Raw genomic sequence first — 20698 nt, forward strand, 5'->3', positions numbered from 1 at the left:
TCTTTGTCATACCTCTTGTTAACCCTGACACGATCGTTTTTGTCATAGCCCCTTGTGCACCCTGACCTGATCGTCTTTGTCATACCTCTTGTTAACCCTGACCTGATCGTCTTTGTCATACCTCTTGTTAACCCTGACATGATCGTCTTTGTCATACCACTTGTGCACACTGACCTTATCGTCCTTGTCATACCCCTTGTGCACCCTGACCTGATCGTCTTTGTCGTACCCCTTGTGTACCCTGACCTGATCGTCTTTGTCGTACCCCTTGTGCACCCTGACCTGCTCGTCTTTGTCATACCCCTTGTGTACCCTTACCTGATCGTCTTTGTCATACCCCTTGTGTACCCTGACCTGATCGTCTTTGTCATACCTCTTGTGCACCCTGACCTGATCGTCTTTGTCATACCCCTTTGTGTACCCTGACCTTATCGTCTTTGTCATACCCCTTGTGTACCCTTACCTGATCGTCTTTGTCGTACCCCTTGTGTACCCTGACCTGATCGTCTTTGTCATACCCCTTGTGCACCCTGACCTGATCGTCCTTGTCATACCCCTTTGTGTACCCTGACCTGATCGTCTTTGTCATAGCCCTTGTGCACCCTGACCTGATCGTCTTTGTCATACCTCTTGTTAACCCTGACCTGATCGTCTTTGTCATACCCCTTGTGTGCCCTGACCTGATCGTCTTTGTCATACCCCTTGTGTGCCCTGACCTGATCGTCTTTGTCGTACCCCTTGTGTGCCCTGACCTGATCGTCTTTGTCGTACCCCTTGTGCACCCTGACCTGATCGTCTTTGTCATACCCCTTGTGTACCCCGACCTGATCGTCTTTGTCATACCCCTTGTGTACCCTGACATGATCGTCTTTGTCATACCCCTTGTGCACCCTGACCTGATCGTCTTTGTCATACCCCTTGTGTACCCTGACCTGATCGTCTTTGTCATACCCCTTGTGTACCCTGACCTGATCGTCTTTGTCATACCCCTTGTGTACCCTGACCTGATCGTCTTTGTCATACCCCTTGTGTACCCTGACCTGGTCGTCTTTGTCATACCCCTTTGTGTACCCTGACCTTATCGTCTTTGTCATACCTCTTGTTAACCCTGACATGATCGTTTTTGTCATAGCCCCTTGTGCACCCTGACCTGATCGTCTTTGTCATACCTCTTGTTAACCCTGACCTGATCGTCTTTGTAATACCTCTTGTTAACCCTGACATGATCGTCTTTGTCATACCCCTTGTGCACACTGACCTTACCGTCCTTGTCATACCCCTTGTGCACCCTGACCTGATCGTCTTTGTCGTACCCCTTGTGTACCCTGACCTGATCGTCTTTGTCGTACCCCTTGTGCACCCTGACCTGATCGTCTTTGTCATACCCCTTGTGTACCCTTACCTGATCGTCTTTGTCATACCCCTTGTGTACCCTGACCTGATCGTCTTTGTCATACCCCTTGTGCACCCTGACCTGATCGTCCTTGTCATACCCCTTTGTGTACCCTGACCTGATCGTCTTTGTCATACCCCTTGTGTACCTTGACCTGATCGTCTTTGTCGTACCCCTTGTGGACCCTGACCTGATCGTCTTTGTCATACCCCTTGTGTACCCTGACCTGATCGTCTTTGTCATACCGCTTGTGTACCCTGACCTGATCGTCTTTGTCATACCCCTTGTGTACCCTGACCTGGTCGTCTTTGTCATACCCCTTTGTGTACCCTGACCTTATCGTCTTTGTCATACCTCTTGTTAACCCTGACACGATCGTTTTTGTCATAGCCCCTTGTGCACCCTGACCTGATCGTCTTTGTCATACCTCTTGTTAACCCTGACCTGATCGTCTTTGTCATACCTCTTGTTAACCCTGACATGATCGTCTTTGTCATACCCCTTGTGCACACTGACCTTATCGTCCTTGTCATACCCCTTGTGCACCCTGACCTGATCGTCTTTGTCGTACCCCTTGTGTACCCTGACCTGATCGTCTTTGTCGTACCCCTTGTGCACCCTGACCTGATCGTCTTTGTCATACCCCTTGTGTACCCTTACCTGATCGTCTTTGTCATACCCCTTGTGTACCCTGACCTGATCGTCTTTGTCATACCCCTTGTGCACCCTGACCTGATCGTCTTTGTCATACCCCTTTGTGTACCCTGACCTTATCGTCTTTGTCATACCTCTTGTTAACCCTGACATGATCGTTTTTGTCACAGCCCTTGTGCACCCTGACCTGATCGTCTTCGTCATACCTCTTGTTAACCCTGACATGATCGTCTTTGTCATAGCCCTTGTGCACCCTGACCTGATCGTCTTTGTCATACCTCTTGTTAACCCTGACATGATCGTCTTTGTCATACCCCTTGTGCACACTGACCTTATCGTCCTTGTCATACCCCTTCTGTACCCTGACCTGGTCGTCTTTGTCGTACCCCTTGTGCACCCTGACCTGATCGTCTTTGTCGTACCCCTTGTGTACCCTGACCTGATCGTCTTTGTCGTACCCCTTGTGCACCCTGACCTGATCGTCTTTGTCATACCCCTTGTGTACCCTTACCTGATCGTCTTTGTCATACCCCTTGTGTACCCTGACCTGATCGTCTTTGTCATACCCCTTGTGCACCCTGACCTGATCGTCTTTGTCATACCCCTTGTGTACCCTGACCTGATCGTCTTTGTCATACCCCTTGTGTACCCTGACCTGATCGTCTTGGTCGTACCCCTTGTGCACCCTGACCTGATCGTCTTTGTCATACCCCTTGTGTACCCTGACTTGATCGTCTTTGTCATACCCCTTGTGCACCCTGACCTGATTGTCTTTGTCATACCCCTTCTGTACCCTGACCTGATCGTCCTCGTCATACCCCTTGTGTACCCTGACATGATCGTCTTTGTCATACCCCTTGTGTACCCTGACCTGATCGTCTTTGTCATAGCCCCCCTTGTGTACCCTGACCTGATCGTCTTTGTCATACCCCTTGTGTACCCTGACCTGATCGTCTTTGTCATACCCCTTGTGTACCCTGACCTGATCGTCTTTGTCATAGCCCCCCTTGTGTACCCTGACCTGATCGTCTTTGTCATACCCCTTGTGTACCCTGACCTGATCGTCTTTGTCATAGCCCCCCTTGTGTACCCTGACCTGATCGTCTTTGTCCTACCCCTTGTGTACCCTGACCTGATCGTCTTTGTCGTACCCCTTGTGTACCCTGACCTGACCGTCTTTGTCGTACCCCTTGTGTACCCTGACCTGATCGTCTTTGTCATACCCCTTGTGCACCCTGACCTGATCGTCTTTGTCATACCCCTCGTGTACCCTGACCTGATCGTCTTTGTCGTACCCCTTGTGTACCCTGACCTGATCGTCTTTGTCTGCGCTGAGGTCTTCGTCTGATGACTGCTGCTGTTCACTGGGTTTTTCTACCGCGAGGTCGCTTGACGAACTGAACACGACAGACGGACTCTGCTTTAGCCCCACGTTATGACCACACGTCTGAAGCACGGTGACCAGTCTTTCGCGGGTACGACGCTGATGGAGTAACCGTAAATTTAATTGATCTATTAGGCGTTACAGCCAAATCAGTACAGGATGTTATGGAAAAATATCAAAATGCTTAAGACTGTGATTTTGGATTTTTCTTCGAGCCCTGTAAATCTAAGAAGAGTGTGGATCAGTTGTTGAGCCCCCTGCAAGCCGGATACAATAAATGGCACAGTTTCTTAGCGCTTCATAAATTCAGAGCCGACAAACAGGAAGTGTTACTGATGTCTCGACCGAGAATAAATCACGTTTCAGCAGAGGCGAGAAGTGCTGGCACGCTCACACAAGGTCACCTATGATTCCTGAAGAATTTACCTAACTGAGAAAATATTAATCTAGGTCTCACCTGTGAAATATGCGCCTTTCTCGCACATGTCACGTCATTAACGACCTTGTTCTCCTTCGTCTGCTCAGCACATTCAGGGGTTCCACGCCTGCCAATCACTGGCGTAGCGGACAAATCAAATGTAAAGGCGAGCGTCCGCCCAGGAAGTTCTTTCTTTGTAGGCAGGGCGTCGATGACCCAGGTACTGTCATGTACTGACCAGATAGAGCTGGCTGGACGCGGTGGTGGGGTGTCCAGGTTGGATGACTTGGAAACCGCAAACTTTAAGATGTCCAGGGATTCTTTCCAGTACGTACCCTAAGACGCGCACAAGAAGCTTTTACTACGTACAGTAAATTAGGCTATTTCCAACCTTTTATGAAATTTGGACTTCATAAGACTTAGATAAGTAGAAGGGGAACAGAAGATGTTAGACTTCTCTGCTACACTACCGCGTGCTTTTTCGTATTTCAACCATAAATAGACTGAAAGGCTGGGTCCATACCTTGATATACTTGGAGATGATGCGTAGTGTGTCATTGTAAAAGACTCTCTTAGAAGGGGAGGAGAAGTCCATCAGCTTCATCATTGCCCAAAGAATCGCAAGCACAGACTCTTGGTATGTGGAAGGACCATTTTCCAGAACCTGTATAAATGAAATGTATTAGCGCAAATTAACATCGCGAGATGATCAAATGCGACTGACTTGTCAGTGTGTAGATACGAACTGTACCACATTATTTACAATCATGTTGAGTGATGGTTAGTGTGTAAGCAGTGTCACTGAAGATGGTACCAAGGGCCAGCATTACGTCCACGAATCCAGGTTAATGATGTGTCGTGAGAGACGGGATCTCCGGCTTAACGTCCTTATCCGAGAAGAGGAATTCACAGTCATTAATGAAGAGAGCCAGGTCTTTACAACAAAACTCCCAAGTTGACCTGACCTGGGTTTGAGCCCTGGTCCTCTCGCTTGAGAAGTAAAGCCCTTACCACTGGGCTATGGTGCCTCAATAATTTTGTAAGTGATGGTAATCTCATACAGTACTCACTTCTAGAAGGAACGTGAGATATGTCCGACTGTGGCGGCTGAACGAGTCGTGGATGTATTTACAAACCACCTCCACCCAGGTATTCCGCGGCCGGTGGTATGATTTGTCACCAAACATGGAGAACATCTTGCCAAGGTTAGCGAGGCCAGGCGTACGACAACACACCTACAGACAAGTAAATCTATGTCAAGACCAGACAAATGCCACGGTCAAGAACGGCCAAGAACGGCCAAGAACGGCCAAGAACGATTTATCGTGGTAGGATAACACCAAGGAAGGTATTAGCAGAGTTTCAGCGGTCGTTTAACGAAACTGGTGTTCATTGCAAGGTTACTACCAGGTACTACGTCAATAGCATGACGCAGGCGAGTAGGTATATAGTTAAAACAACTCGCCCCTCCTCCAAACGAGGAGTCAACAACCCTCCGTTTTGCTCCCATCTTCCTCGGTTCTATATCGTACCTGCACAATATTTGCAGCGCAAGTGCGGCTGAACTCGTCAGGTTCGCTGAAGTGCTCCACCATGTACGGTAACAGCGCCAAGATATTGATACCTAGACCTGGACATCAAAATTACACTCTGCTTAAGGCTCGAACTGGCACGGGTTAACCTAAAATGCGTAACTAATACTAATGCTGTAAGCTAACAGAAAGATGAAAAATAATAATAATAAAAAAAAAAACGATGTAGCGAACCTTAGCTCATGCACGAAGCTACCTTGATTTAGACTCAAAATAGCATCCTTAGAAGTCGATTGTATGCTGCCGACAGCAGTGTTCTAGTACTTATCAGGCCGAATTCGGAAATCCACGGTACCTGAGACTTGTGAGGGATCCACTATCATGACATCAGAGAAGACGGTCAGCCTCGCCAGCAGACGCAGCGACGAGTCGTATGTATTGATGTTCGTTAGGCCCTGTAGTCACGCAACACATCATAGTCATGAGCATGTCGTCACGTAACACATCATAGGTCACGATCACGTGGTCACACAACACAGCATCAGTCACGAGCATGCGGTCACGCAACACATCATAGTCATGAGCACGTTGTCACACAGCACATCATAAGTCATAAGCACGTTGTCACACAACACAGCATCAGTAACGAGCATGCGGTCACGTAACACATCATAAGTCATGAGCATGTGGTCACGCAACACATCATAAGTCATGAGCACGTTGTCAGGCAACACATCATAAGTCATGAGCACGTTGTCACGCAACACATCATAAGTCATGAGCACGTGGTCACGCAACATAGCATCAGTCATGAGCATAAATTAAACACAGCATTTATCAGGTTATGTGACCACACAGCACATATGTATTGTATTATTTGGTCACACAATTATAATCACACAACATAACAGGGCATGCATGTGGTCACGCAATCATACAGTCACAGCAGCAGGCTGTTACCTTAAGCAAGAGGGCCTGTAGGCCCGGGAAGTCAGTCCACTTGAGGCGGTGCAGTACTTTCTCTAGACGTTCACGAGACTCGATCCGGCCAAGATTCAGAAAGGTCAGCACCTGAAGTAACGGCACAGACAATGTAGGAACGAGTTATCATACAGTTTCAACTATATAAACAAAAATATTAGTTAACAGTGAAAAGAGTGATAACTTGCTGTATAGATTACATTTTGAAAGGGCAAGAGGAGAGGATAACGAAATGTCAGTGACTAGTTCCCTTTATTCCTTCATGATATAATTACCATCATTATGTGGCTACCATAAGGGACCGCGCGTCTACACGATCAAAAGGGTTACATGTGTCAAAGGGGTCGGGAAGACAATAGGATATAGAGACGCCACTTGGAAATTAGTCTCTCGTCTTTAAACTGGGTTATGAGACATACCTGGTTGAGCATCTCAATGGCCATCAGATATTCGTGATCATAATCGGACTCGAGGAGTGACACAGCTATCCAGAAAACACGGGTAATCATATCTGTCTGGCTCTGCGGACTCACGGCCTCGCACGGCATGCGCAGGCACTGAACGCTAGCACTATAGGGAGGTACAAATACGGTATTACACAATCAAACAAAAAGGTTCTCATAGGCTATTTACGAGGGCGCTGACAGGCTAAATAAATGCAGCATTACTGAGAGACTGCATGCTAAATATCGCATCAAATTTTCATCCAAAGACAACTTTACACGTCGCGGACATTTCAAACACTAAGGGATCACATCTGTTGCATATCAGAAATAGACCTATCGATCGCAGTACTCCAATTATTATTATTATCTTTTGAGTGAACTCTTTATCAGAAGCCGAGTGACGACAGCCTTACCTTCTCGCTCGCAGTAGAATCTCGTCACTGTGGTTATTCAGCTTTCCCAGGTGGTTATAGAAGCCAAGAGCCCGTCGTACATCGCATCCACTACTGAGTGATCTGTAGTGACGCATGGAGGGGAAGTCGTTTATAAAGGTGCTGTGTCGGTTGAAGTGTGGGCTACCCACGGGAAGGGATGCACCCAGCGGGCTCAAAAAGTTAGCTAGCTCCTCATTTTCGACATCCTTTGAGTCGGAGGTACCGCTGGAGGTGGAAGTGGACCGGTCCCGTCCAGCGGGAGGGTCGGCAGAATCGTACATGGTCCAGTCTGTAGCAGCCTCTAATGTCAGCAGGATCTCCATCACATAGCCCTACACAAGGATGGGAATCGGGTATCACATAGCCCTACACAAGGATGGGAATCGGGTATCACATAGCCCTACACAAGGATGGGAATCGGGTATCACATAGCCCTACACAAGGATGGGAATCGGGTATCACATAGCCCTACACAAGGATGGGAATCGGGTATCACATAGCCCTACACAAGGATGGGAATCGGGTATCACATAGCCCTAAACAAGGATGGGAATCGGGTATCACATAGCCCTACACAAGGATTGGAATCGGGTATCACATAGCCCTACACAAGGATGGGAATCGGGTATCACATAGCCCTACACAAGGATGGGAATCGGGTATCACATAGCCCTACACAAGGATGGGAATCGGGTATCACATAGCCCTACACAAGGATGGGAATCGGGTATCACATAGCCCTACACAAGGATGGGAATCGGGTATCACATAGCCCTAAACAAGGATGGGAATCGGGTATCATATAGGCCTACACAAGGATGGGAATCGGGTATCACATAGCCCTACACAAGGATGGGAATCGGGTATCACATAGCCCTACACAAGGATGGGGATCGGGTATCACATAGCCCTACACAAGGATGGGGATCGGGTATCATATAGGCCTACACAAGGATGGGAATCGGGTATCACATAGCCCTACACAAGGATGGGAATCGGGTATCACATAGCCCTACACAAGGATGGGAATCGGGTATCACATAGCCCTAAACAAGGATGGGAATCGGGTATCACATAGCCCTACAAAAGGATGGGAATCGGGTATCACATAGCCCTACACAAGGATGGGAATCGGGTATCACATAGCCCTACACAAGGATGGGAATCGGGTATCACATAGCCCTACACAAGGATGGGAATCGGGTATCACATAGCCCTACACAAGGATGGGAATCGGATATCACATAGCCCTACACAAGGATGGGAATCGGGTATCACATAGCCCTACACAAGGATGGGAATCGGGTATCACATAGCCCTACACAAGGATGGGAATCGGGTATCACATAGGCACACACAAGGATAGAAATACATCACATTCCTACTTCCTAGCCAAGCCTGCCCGGCCGCTCCCACAGCCAATTAAGGGTCATGGTGTGCACATGCTAGGGTGGATCTACAAGGACTATGCTATCCATTGATGTAACATATTCTACATTTCTACACCTTTGTCGCTGCCTCCCAAACCCTTTGGCCGTTTGTGTGTCGTAAATAGACGCGTGCACGTGCAAGGGTGGGTCTAGAGCAGTGCACTGTTCACTGATGTAGCACATTCCTAGCCAGCCCTCCCCCTCACCCCTCACCCTCTCCTCGCCCCCCTCTCCACTTTATGGATATCCACATGGACGCATTACAGACCTGTACATCCTCGCTACTGTCTCCTACAGACTCGACAAGTCTGGCTAGCACGTCGCTCAGCATGGGCCATGACAGGGGAACCTTGAGAGATCTGAACACCTGGAACGACCTGCCAGCATAGTGGCGGGAAGAGCACGTGGTTGCCCAGTTAAGCGCCACCTTGGCCCACTTTTCTTGTAACTCAAGCCCTGGAGACAAAAAGGTTTCAGTAAAAAGCACAAACTAGCGAACTTATGTATAGTATGAAAAGTTAGCTAGTAGAAACTCAATCCCCCCACCCTTCACAAAAAAAAGAAAAAAGAATTGAGGACAAGAAGTTTATTAACAACTTCCCAGTTCGTATTAGCTCTAAATCACACGTCATGATTGTTCTTTATCTCTTTGTTATTAATATCTCTTAGTTTCAAAATTATTTCAATTCGCGAAACAGTTGGCGTACCAAAAAGGCAAACGATGGTAAATTCCCTCAGCCGGCACGGACTAGGGGGGGGGGGGGGGTGTTTCAGAACAACCAGCATTGAGATTCGAACAGACAGGCAATGTTAAGAATGCCATCAGCTGGATCAAGCGGATATGAGTTGATGAAGCAAAAGCCTGATTCTAAATGTACCTTCGTCGCAGCTCTTAAAGATGTGAATCACCAACGCCAGAAAGACCTCCATCTGCTCAGTGGACTTGATCTTGAATGAGCGAGAAGTGATGTCTTCAAAAGCCCACAGCGCTTTGCAGGCGCTGAAACATGACACACAAAGCATTAAGAATGGCAGTGAGAGTTAGATGGTGGAAGTGATGTCACGGAAGTGTGGCAGATGTGACGTCAGGGTAGAGGGACGGGGGGTGATGTCACGTAATGGGATGTCAAAGACCAGGTCATGTGACAGCTGAATGGCGAATGTGCAGTCACGATGACTTTTCAGTCCACATTATCATAAAGCCGGGGTACGATGTTGCACTGTATAATTGTGTGTAAGTAGCCCGTCACCATGGATACCTGTTTGCGAGGAACTCTATCAGATCCTTTACTTGCTCTTGTATCTCGGACGCACTCTCCTCCCCAGCATCTGAAGAACACTCGCTGCCTGCAGCAGGGCTAAGGAGGGGAATTACATATGTTACCTACTAACATCCTCTGACATAGCCCTAGGGACACCATAGAAAAAGCACTAAGGCATGGCAACAATAGAAATGAAATGATGACATTTCTTGTAAGGGATAACGACTTTAGCGATAGCAAGCCAGACATAATGTCAACCTTTACTAAATGAAATGCTAAGCGTAGCTACATATGCTTCGTAGTAACATAGCTGTCCCAGCAAGCTTCAAATCGATCTAGCTATAGGTATATACATGTATAAACAAACACATTTATACAGCTAAAGTAATCATATACATCCAAGATAAAACGCTAATGTATCCAACGGGTTATACGTATCGATAGATATTGTAGGATACAATACTTATATGTAAAAAAAACACTGTCGCTGCATGTCCAAGACATCACGCTTACATGTCCAAGACATTATACTAACATGTCCAAGACATCATACTAACATGTCAAAGACATCATACTAACAAGTCCAAGACATCATACTAACAAGTCCAAGACATCATACTAACAAGTCCAAGACATCATACTAACATGTCCAAGACATCATACTAACATGTCCAAGACATCATACTAACATGTCCAAGACATCATACTAACATGTCCAAGACATTATACTAACATGTCCAAGACATTATACTAACATGTCCAAGACATCACGCTTACATGTCCAAGACATCACGCTTAAATGTCCAAGACATCACGCTTAAATGTCCAAGACATCACGCTTACATGTCCAAGACATCACGCTTACATGTCCAAGACATCATACTAACATGTCCAAGACATTACACTAACATGTCCAAGACATTATACTAACATGTCAAAGACATCATACTAACATGTCCAAGACATCATACTAACATGTACGAGACATCACGCTTACATGTCCAAGACATCACGCTTACATGTCCAAGACATCACGCTTACATGTCCAAGACATCACGCTTAAATGTCCAAGACATCACGCTTACATGTCCAAGACATCATACTAACATGTCCAAGACGTCATACTAACAAGTCCAAGACACCATACTAACAAGTCCAAGACATCATACTAACATGTCCAAGACATTATACTAACAAGTCCAAAACATCACGCTTACATGTCCAAGACATCATACTAACATGTTCAAGACATTATACTAACAAGTCCAAAACATCACGCTTGCATGTACGAGACATCATACTTACATGTACAAGACATCATACTAACATGTCCAAGACATCATACTAACAAGTCAAAGACATCATACTAACATGTCCAAGACATTATACTAACATGTTCAAGACATTATACTTACATGTCCAAGACATTATACTAACATGTCCAAGACATTATACTAACATGTCCAAGACATTATACTAGCATGTCCAAGACATTATACTAGCATGTCCAAGACATTATACTAACATGTCCAAGACATTATACTAACATGTCCAAGACATTATACTAGCATGTCCAAGACATTATACTAGCATGTCCAAGACATTATACTAACATGTCCGATGGCTCAGTGCCAGCACTGACTCCCGAGCTTCCACTACGTTTTTCAGCTCCGCCATTCACCCGTTGGCCTACGGCGCCAGCACCACAGCCAAAATTCTCGGAAACTCGCACCATGCTCCCTAGGTCTAGTGTCCACAGGGATTTCTGGAGTCCCCCATGCTTTTTCAAGCCCTGCTCGGACACCGTCATGAACTTGAAGAGAGGCTCCGCCACTGTGATGTAATTCCCGTGACATACTAGCAACACCACAAGGTTGATCAACAAGCGCTTGCAGTGTTCATAGACCATTGCCTTGCCGTGGTCCAGCCCTGGAAATGATAAAAACACATTTCGGAATAACCTAGAGTTCCACTGGATCTGTTTGTGTTTTTACGAATATAGCCTTCTAGGCGACTCTCCAGTGGGTTGTTTCGTAAAATAACTATTTTCGGAGTTCCGGGATTCCATTCCATTGGAATAAACCCACTGGAGAGCCGGCTAGAAGGCTATAACGAATAACGTTACAGTTGTACTGTTGTACTATACTGTTGTTGTTGTTGTTATTTTGCTGCTGTTGTCGTTATTGTTGTTCGCCAACTCTCAAAATGAAAAGCTTGTGAGTACCTAGAAAGATCACGTGAAGCATCAGGGGCAGATGTCGTCCCCAGTCCTCCTGCGCTTGATCAAGCACCAGCTCGGTGAGCAGCATCAGCGCAAAGTTACACCTGTTGGAACGACAATGCAAGCATCAATACACAAACACCTTTTCCTAACACAGCATTGCAACGATAAACTTAGTTTTCCATCGTACCTGGTGGCTGCTTACCTCGGTCAAGTGATTTTACAGTAGACAGAGTTTTACACCCTGGTTTGGGGGAATAGACCGGGATTATCGAACAGAGTGCATTGCCACTCTTCCCTTGTTTCCCATTATTCCCTGCTTACCTGTACAACGAAGCAGCAGTGGCGGCAAATGGCAGTACATCCGCAAGGGGCGCGTAATAGGAGGGTGTGTCCGGTACAGGCAGAGGTACGGGTGCACCCCGTCTATGGACCTGTAGGGCCCACTCCAGTGGCCAGTAGCGGTCAGAGGTGAGAGTGGTAATGTCGTTACCGTCCTCCTCTTCTTCGGGTTTAGCAAGAGGTGCTGCTTCCGCTTGCTCGCTGGATACAGTTGCTGTAAGGTACAAGGTATACTGTCACTAATTGGATGTAATGAAATACTTAGGCAACCTCCACGATGATATGCGAAGTAGAATCATATCGAACGGGACCGGGTCCTATCACACTATATACACAGCCACAATGACAGACACTTATTTTGAAGCTTATTTTGGGTGATACCTCTCGGGAAACCCCAACAAACTCTCCTTACCTTGTTCAAAGCTGATGAGCTTGGGCGTGCCATCAGGTTTTTCTTTCGACTCCCGCTTGCCTATCTCCTCAAGGGGTTTCTTGCTAACTTCGGCACTTGGCCGTGTAGCCCGCTCCTTGTTGGGCGGAGCTGCTGGCTTGGCGCTAGGTGGGGGCTCAACCAATGAGTCCTTACTGCTAGAGGTCTTACTGATGATGCGAAAGTACGGAGGGTCATCGCAGCGCTCAAACTGGGATGCTACAGTCTCTGTCAGCTAGGGATACAAACAAATAGCTATTCATTTCTGTAAAATATTCCTACCGGGAATGGGTTGAAAGGGTACTAGGGATACAAACAAATAGCTATTCATTTCTGTAAAATATTCCTGCCGGGAATGGGTTGAAAGGGTACTAGGGATACAAACAAATAGCTATTCATTTCTGTAAAATATTCCTGCCGGGAATGGGTTGAAAGGGTATCAGGGAGCTGGCAAAACAACAAGGGTTACATTCGCACCCATGTATCTAGACAAACTAAGACAAAAAGAGGATCGAGGTGGGGAGTGCACGGCTATGCTAATAAGAGGCATCACCTGGTACTGTTTTTTTTTGTGGGGGGGAGGGGGGGAGGAGGAGGATAAAGGATAAGTGACCCCCGGCCCCTCCTTTACTACAGCCCTATGTCATGTTCTGTGTTAGCTACAACGGCGACGCTGATTATTAGAAAATGTGACTATTTTCCAAGCGAGACAACAGGGATGCATTTGGCATCGAAAACTTACATAACGTCGAAAAATTTATATGAGCAAACTCTACCAGCATGTGTAAAACGTTTGCTACCACAATACCTTCAATTCCTCCATGAGTTCCTCGATGGTACGTTCAGTTTTCGCCCGTGCTATATAAACCGCCAGCTTTTTGGCCTAAATACAACATTGAGACAATGTTACAAACTATACCATGCTGATACCACCAGATGCTGCATAAGACATGTACGCGCACGTAATGGTCTCATCTGATACTGCCTAAGATATATACGCGCAGGTAATAGTATCATCTGGGCCTTATTTTTTTTACAGTCGCCTGAAAATTTAATGAGTTTGCCGTTCTGAGATTCCAAAGATAACGCTTGATTTTCTGTCTTTTAGTGCGACCGCTATATGTGCAAGCTTATCTTGTATGCAATCTCTGCAAACGCTACATTAACACTACAGATAGGTACACGATGTCACGGTATGTCATGATGTCATTGTTTATCACGATGTCAGGGTATGCAGTAAACGATGTCACAGTATTTCGCGAAGTCACGGTATGTCACGATGGCAGGGTACGTTACAATGTCACTGTCACGATATATAATGATGTCACGGTATGTCGCGATGGCAGAGTACCTTACAATGTCACTGTCACGGTATATAATAATGTCACGGTATGTCGCGATGTAACAGCTTGTCACGATGTAACGGTATGTCACATGTCATGACATATCACGGAAGACACCGAACATGTAGAGCTCTGTGGGAGGCGACATGGTGTGTCCTACGAATTCGACTTTATCAAGAAAGGCGTGGCACTCACGTGTATGAGGACCTCCGCGTGACCGACCACGCCCACCAGCGTGATGAGGTAGCTAAGGATCTCGTGCACATTGTTGGTCCAGCGGCTGCACAGACTCGCCCAGGTCGCCTCTATCTCTTTGCTGTAGAGCTCGTCATACTAAGCACAAACGACATAAGTTAATAAAGGTTTTGGTTAAAAGAAGACAAGGGGAAGCTAAGATTGGTAACATTAACTTATATAGCGAGCAGATAAAAGATTGAAATTGATTTACCATCTCACCTAAGCCTAATCATGACCAAGTCCACAGTCACAATGCCCACCACAATTACAACAATCAATGTGACAATATGTCCCCTTGTGAAATTAGGAAGAGGTAAACCATGAAACAACGCGCTGTCCATCTCTAGTTACCTTGACGGTGATATAAAAGAGGTTGTTCAACACGAGCTGCGTGGCTTCTATTGAGCCCCACCCATCATCCTCTAGCTTCACTGGGGGTAGGATCTCATCGAGGTCATCCTCATCGTCCGGTAAGTCATCAGGGTGGTCTGTCCCGGACAGCATCGGGTTCGCCAGGTCCATCAGCTCGATGTTCGCTAGCCACGGGAGCATGTACTGTAGAATGCACCGCTGACCGGCGAACGTGGCACTTTGAAAACGTGATGTCATTTCTGTAAAAAAAAATTATACAGTTGACTCGTAAGCGACCACCTTGGGAACTGAGAACTGTGGTCGTTAACGGAGCTGGTCTTTTACGAGAGCTTGCTCTCATAAGCGACCACTTGGCACCAAAAACTTGAACAATAGGTGTTGGTCGCTTACGGGAGCTTAATTAAAATGGAATCTAAAAGTTATCGTGATGATGACAACGCTGTGATATTTTGGTTTATTGCTTGATTTTAAAACTAGGTATTTGACTTATCATGAGAGTGAGTTGTTTTATCTAATAACAATTAATTCTACGCAAAGTAGCTCGTTATGCTCGTTTATATCGGCGACTAAGCTTTTCGTCATGAGAATATCTTCTGCGTCTACGACGATCGCATGGCGTCTTTTGTTAGCCGATTCTAAAGCGTGCAACAAACAAGTGGATGGCTATTGTAACTGGACAAAGGATAAATCGTGGAGCTGGCAATGGACTAGAGACTCCTTGCATTTACACATTTTCTGGAGACAAAGAAATGGTTGAAATTGAAGTTAGAAAATTGTGGAAATCTTTAATAGTTCTCTACTGGAAAGGCAGCTTTTGTGAAACATTACAACATTTCCGCTTTATTCGTGATTTCAGCATGCAGTGGATATGATGTTTATCAGGTGTTGACTGATGTTGTTAAGCCAAAAATCATTGTGGTCGCTTACGAGGGTTTAAAAATAAAAGAAAATTTCAGTTGGTGTTTTGAAATCGTGGTCGTTAACGGAGCTGGTCGCACCAGTAAGTTGGTCGCTTAGAAGAGCTTAGAATTACAGAGTTTGTGTGATAATTCAATCGGTGATTCGTGATCGTGGTCGTTATCGGAGCTGGTCGCTTACGAGAGCGGTCGCTCAGAGAGCTTCGACTGTATTTTCATTTTGTCCGTGTGTAGAAGAAAACGTCTATCTGTTTCTATCAATCTATATAATAGTTTAATGATAAGCACCTACTATTACATAGACGGCAGAAGCGAACAATCAGTGAAAAGCACATTGTCCAGGAACATAATGGAGTGTTCCATCCTGTGCACGCCGAAAAACGGGTTTAATGTCGCTGTTTTCTATCGCTATACTTTTTTCCCAACATATTTTCTATTGCAAGGTGAACACTAGCCTGCTTGGCTAACTTTCTTAATAATTTATAAACTTAGGTAGCGACTTTCTCAATAATTTATAAACTTAGGTAGCGACTTTCTCAATAATTTATAAACTTAGGTATCGACTTTCTCAATAATTTATAAACTTAGGTAGCGACTTTCTCAATAATTTGTAAACTTAGGTAGCGTGATATTTTTTGATGACGGATTGATGGTCTGTTTACCTTGAAACATGTGCACGGTGATCTCTGGGTGTGCTGTGGCCAAGGCCTCGGACAGGCCTCGCTGCGACTGCGAGTAGCTACAGTGAGCCGAACAAGAGATACTGGGAGGGGAGTACTGGAAGAAACGCCTGCAGGAAACAGCAAGTCACGTTTACAGTGCAGCAGAGATGCAAGCAACTCGCCAGTTTTAAAGTGACTAACGTTTTGCGCTTTTCCATGGACCAAGCTTTCCGCCATTACAGCAGAGATGCAAGATATATAATGGACTTTCACTAAGAAATCACGTAACTTTTTGAGTGGCAAACCCAAGTCAAAATAAACACATTTCGTGCTTGACACTACGAGTGCCTGGTCAGCAGACTAGATGAAGAAAGGGCAGATACCAAAAGTCTTATAACACTATCCTACACAGTCCGGTCAGTGCAGGTCAATGATCTGCCAAGTACGGTGGCAGATCATCGACCTGCATCCTGTTACAGTACAATTGGTTACAGTCTTTAACGTTGGTTACATCTCAATCATACATAACAAAATACAATTTATGCTAAAAAAAAATGCCTGATGTTATAGCTGTATTAACCACAACAGGACTTTGGTACTAATAATTACTGCTATAAGTATGAAATACAAACCGCTCTAGAATCTGTAGCAGCTGCGCTGCCTTCTCGCGGGTGTCGATGCATGCATCCGCAGTCTTAAACAGCACTACATTGAGAATTGGAATCATGTCGCACGGGTAGTCATTGTGTCGTGTGAAAACCTCCACCAACGCTTTAAAGCACCCACTCACAACTAGCTTGGTTCCAGTGTAGCACTTATCGATCACCCAGTTCAGCAGTGCGGCACATGTGGTGTTGTTCTCAAGGATGCGAACTAGAGTATCATGGCCAAGAAGGTGGATCTAGTAATTTAATAAAGGCGTTAGCGACACGCATCCAATGGTAAAATCATACCCGATTCCTGGTGACCTTCGTGACATGGTAGGCAGCCATCCACCACCCTCATAACAACATTCAGCATCACGCTTTCTGGTTTTTGGGCAATGTCAGAACTTCTGGAACATACTGTAGATCTCCTTTTCTGGCTAGTGCATTAACAGGAAGGGGGTTGAGTGGGTTGAGCTGTACCTTTTCTTTGGGTGAGTTTAGAACGGTCTCTAGCCAATTGTAGAGGTATCCACCCAGTATTAGACCATTAGGATCAAACATAGCACCGCACTGCAACAGAGCACACATTGCCTGCGAACACAAGTGGACAAACAGGAAGCGTTAAAACAATCAAACAGATTTGGCAATGAGAGAAAGGATTGGGGTGGAGGTTGACGTGGAAGGGTGAGAGAGGAGAGAAGTCACAGAGAGTAAGGGGGGACGAGGGAGGGCACAGGGAGGGTGGTGGAGTACAGAGTGGAAGGTAGAGGGTGGGATGATGTACAGAGGGAGTGGAAGGGATACGTAGTTGAATGAAGAAAATGAACAATCACAAACTATAAAACAGTATAACATTTACTCGTACATTTAGCGACGCAAGTTCCAGGTCGTTACTTTGCGCACTTGGGATCAGTATTGTTCTGCAAAAAAGATATTCCAAAACATCATACACATGTGAGTGACAACCCCCAAGTTTACAAGTTACAGACAATGTATTGTATTTCTTCTACCCCTAACGAAACAAGTAAGAAAGATGTACAATTGCCTTGCTATTATTAGGAATAGGTTCAAAAATTATTACATACCTATCGCCATCAGGGACTTTCACACCAAAGTGTGCACACCAGCTACTAAACAGGAAGAACAGGTTTCTTCGAAGCTCTTTGGTAAGGAAGCCTCCCGAGTACGTGTCTTTAAGGAGACAAAGCATCAATGCTATGCAGTACGTGTTTATAAGGAGACAAAGCATCAATGCCCCAGATATTCTACTCACTAGTGACAGAAATGATCATCTTGTAGACGAAGTTACAGAAGTAGAGTCTGAGGTGCATGATTGCAGGCCAGTCCTTGTCGGGTTCGCCCTCAAGATAAAGCCTAAAGGATAACCACAGTAAAGACACTAATCAGTAAAATGATAACATAAACATCAATATCGCGAGAACATTTAAAATCCCCACCCTTGGTAAAACCTAAAGGGTAAGCACAGGAGAGACACTTATCAGTAAAATGATAATAACATCAACATTGCTATCAATGTATTCTGTCTGTTGTGTGTAGCGTTACCATATGCCATCAATGTATTCAGTTTGCTGTGTGTAGTGTTACCTTATGCCATCAATGTATTCAGTTTGTTGTGTGTAGCGTTACCTTATGCCATCAATGTATTCAGTTTGTTGTGTGTAGTGTTACCTTATGCCATCAATGTATTCAGTTTGTTGTGTGTAGTGTTACCTTATGCCATCAATGTATTCAGTTTGTTGTGTGTAGCGTTACCTTATGCCATCAATGTATTCAGTTTGTTTTGTGTAGTGTTACCTTATGCCATCAATGTATTCAGTTTGTTGTGTGTAGCGTTACCTTATGCCATCAATGTATTCAGTTTGTTGTGTGTAGTGTTACCTTATGCCATCAATGTATTCAGTTTGTTGTGTGTAGTGTTACCTTATGCCATCAATGTATTCAGTTTGTTGTGTGTAGTGTTACCTTATGCCATCAATGTATTCAGTTTGTTGTGTGTAGTGTTACCTTATGCCATCAATGTATTCAGTTTGTTTTGTGTAGTGTTACCTTATGCCATCAATGTATTCAGTTTGTTGTGTGTAGCGTTACCTTATGCCATCAATGTATTCAGTTTGTTGTGTGTAGTGTTACCTTATGCCATCAATGTATTCAGTTTGTTGTGTGTAGTGTTACCTTATGCCATCAATGTATTCAGTTTGTTGTGTGTAGTGTTACCTTATGCCATCAATGTATTCAGTTTGTTGTGTGTAGTGTTACCTTATGCCATCAATGTATTCAGTTTGTTGTGTGTAGTGTTACCTTATGCCATCAATGTATTCAGTTTGTTGTGTGTAGTGTTACCTTATGCCATCAATGTATTCAGTTTGTTGTGTGTAGTGTTACCTTATGCCATCAATGTATTCAGTTTGTTGTGTGTAGTGTTACCTTATGCCATCAATGTATTCAGTTTGTTGTGTGTAGTGTTACCTTATGCCATCAATGTATTCAGTTTGTTGTGTGTAGTGTTACCTTATGCCATCAATGTATTCAGTTTGTTGTGTGTAGTGTTACCTTATGCCATCAATGTATTCTGTGAAAAAAGGTGACAGACCACCCTCGCTAACAAGTCCGCTCTCGCTAAAAATAAAAACCAGAAACATCCATTATCCATTAACAGCTCGTGACCTATTGTCTGCTCACAGTTCCAAAACCTTCTCTTAGTTTTTGTTGTATTTTTGTTTTTGTTTTATTTATTTATCGTAATTATGATTGTTGTCATATACGTATGTTTTTATTGCAATTGGTAGGAGGACTAAACAAACTCTAACAGGCTTTAACAAGTAGTCCACCTTTCTAAAATAATCATATATATTTTTATTAAAGGTATCAAATTAGCTACATGTACAAGCGTATAATTTCATGACAAATAAGTTTAAGTTATCTTGTATCACAGCACATATGCCAATCAAGCAGAAAAGAAGAGAAAACATATAATATATTTACAACAGGTTGGTTATTTGGAGAAAAATCTAAAACTTGTTACACTCTAAAATGTAATTTTTGTATTGCTTTTTAAAAAAGCCTAAAGGAATTACAACATTTTAATGAATCAGGAATAGTATTCCAAATTGTGGATACTTTATGCCTAGTGGATAATTTGCCATAATTTGATCTACTGAGGGGTTGCCGCAATTTTCCGCGCCCCCTTGTATTATGGTGATGAATAGTATGTACATATGCGTAGAAGTTATCAAAGTACTTTGGTAGATTTTTAGTTGTAAGCTTGTACGTGAAGCAGCCAATAAGAAAGTCAATTCGTATTTTAATTTCGTATATGTTTAAAAGATTTAATGATTTGAAAAGTGGTTTTGAAGGAGCGAGGTAATCTGAAAAGGTCATTATTCGAGCTAGTTTCTTTTGCAGTTTAAATATTTTGTCGAGCCGAGTTTGGTAATTATTTGCCCAAATAATATTAGCATAGTGAAGGTAAGGATAGACCAGGCAGTTGTTTACTGTTTTCAGAAGTTGCTGACTTATAAAGTGACGAAGCTTACATATAACTCCTATAGTTTTCGATATTTTTGTATTGACAA

The 20698-nt window shown here is 44.5% G+C and overlaps 1 protein-coding gene across 2 annotated transcripts in view; it reads right to left on the minus strand.

The window, feature by feature from the left end:
- LOC116618163 (protein furry homolog) overlaps positions 1 to 20698 on the minus strand; it is a 57809-nt gene that overhangs the window by 9100 nt on the left and 28011 nt on the right. For both annotated transcript variants that reach the window (XM_032381594.2, XM_032381593.2), the window contains exons 32-57: positions 19677 to 19742; positions 18379 to 18479; positions 18191 to 18296; positions 17971 to 18025; positions 17586 to 17696; positions 17091 to 17359; positions 16459 to 16586; positions 14859 to 15118; positions 14466 to 14603; positions 13736 to 13810; positions 12910 to 13162; positions 12480 to 12711; positions 12159 to 12259; positions 11548 to 11863; positions 9932 to 10030; positions 9551 to 9672; positions 8941 to 9128; positions 7222 to 7574; positions 6782 to 6932; positions 6342 to 6452; positions 5737 to 5836; positions 5382 to 5479; positions 4920 to 5084; positions 4373 to 4513; positions 3889 to 4185; positions 3360 to 3530 (exon numbers count right to left, since the gene is read on the minus strand). In XM_032381594.2, coding sequence (XP_032237485.2) covers positions 3360 to 3530; positions 3889 to 4185; positions 4373 to 4513; positions 4920 to 5084; positions 5382 to 5479; positions 5737 to 5836; positions 6342 to 6452; positions 6782 to 6932; positions 7222 to 7574; positions 8941 to 9128; positions 9551 to 9672; positions 9932 to 10030; positions 11548 to 11863; positions 12159 to 12259; positions 12480 to 12711; positions 12910 to 13162; positions 13736 to 13810; positions 14466 to 14603; positions 14859 to 15118; positions 16459 to 16586; positions 17091 to 17359; positions 17586 to 17696; positions 17971 to 18025; positions 18191 to 18296; positions 18379 to 18479; positions 19677 to 19742 — 4207 coding nt within the window. The remainder of the gene's footprint in view (positions 1 to 3359; positions 3531 to 3888; positions 4186 to 4372; positions 4514 to 4919; positions 5085 to 5381; positions 5480 to 5736; positions 5837 to 6341; positions 6453 to 6781; positions 6933 to 7221; positions 7575 to 8940; positions 9129 to 9550; positions 9673 to 9931; positions 10031 to 11547; positions 11864 to 12158; positions 12260 to 12479; positions 12712 to 12909; positions 13163 to 13735; positions 13811 to 14465; positions 14604 to 14858; positions 15119 to 16458; positions 16587 to 17090; positions 17360 to 17585; positions 17697 to 17970; positions 18026 to 18190; positions 18297 to 18378; positions 18480 to 19676; positions 19743 to 20698) is intronic.

The sequence above is a fragment of the Nematostella vectensis genome, chromosome 10 (assembly GCF_932526225.1).
Source record: "Nematostella vectensis chromosome 10, jaNemVect1.1, whole genome shotgun sequence".
In the NCBI taxonomy this organism is placed as follows: Eukaryota; Metazoa; Cnidaria; class Anthozoa; order Actiniaria; family Edwardsiidae; genus Nematostella; species Nematostella vectensis.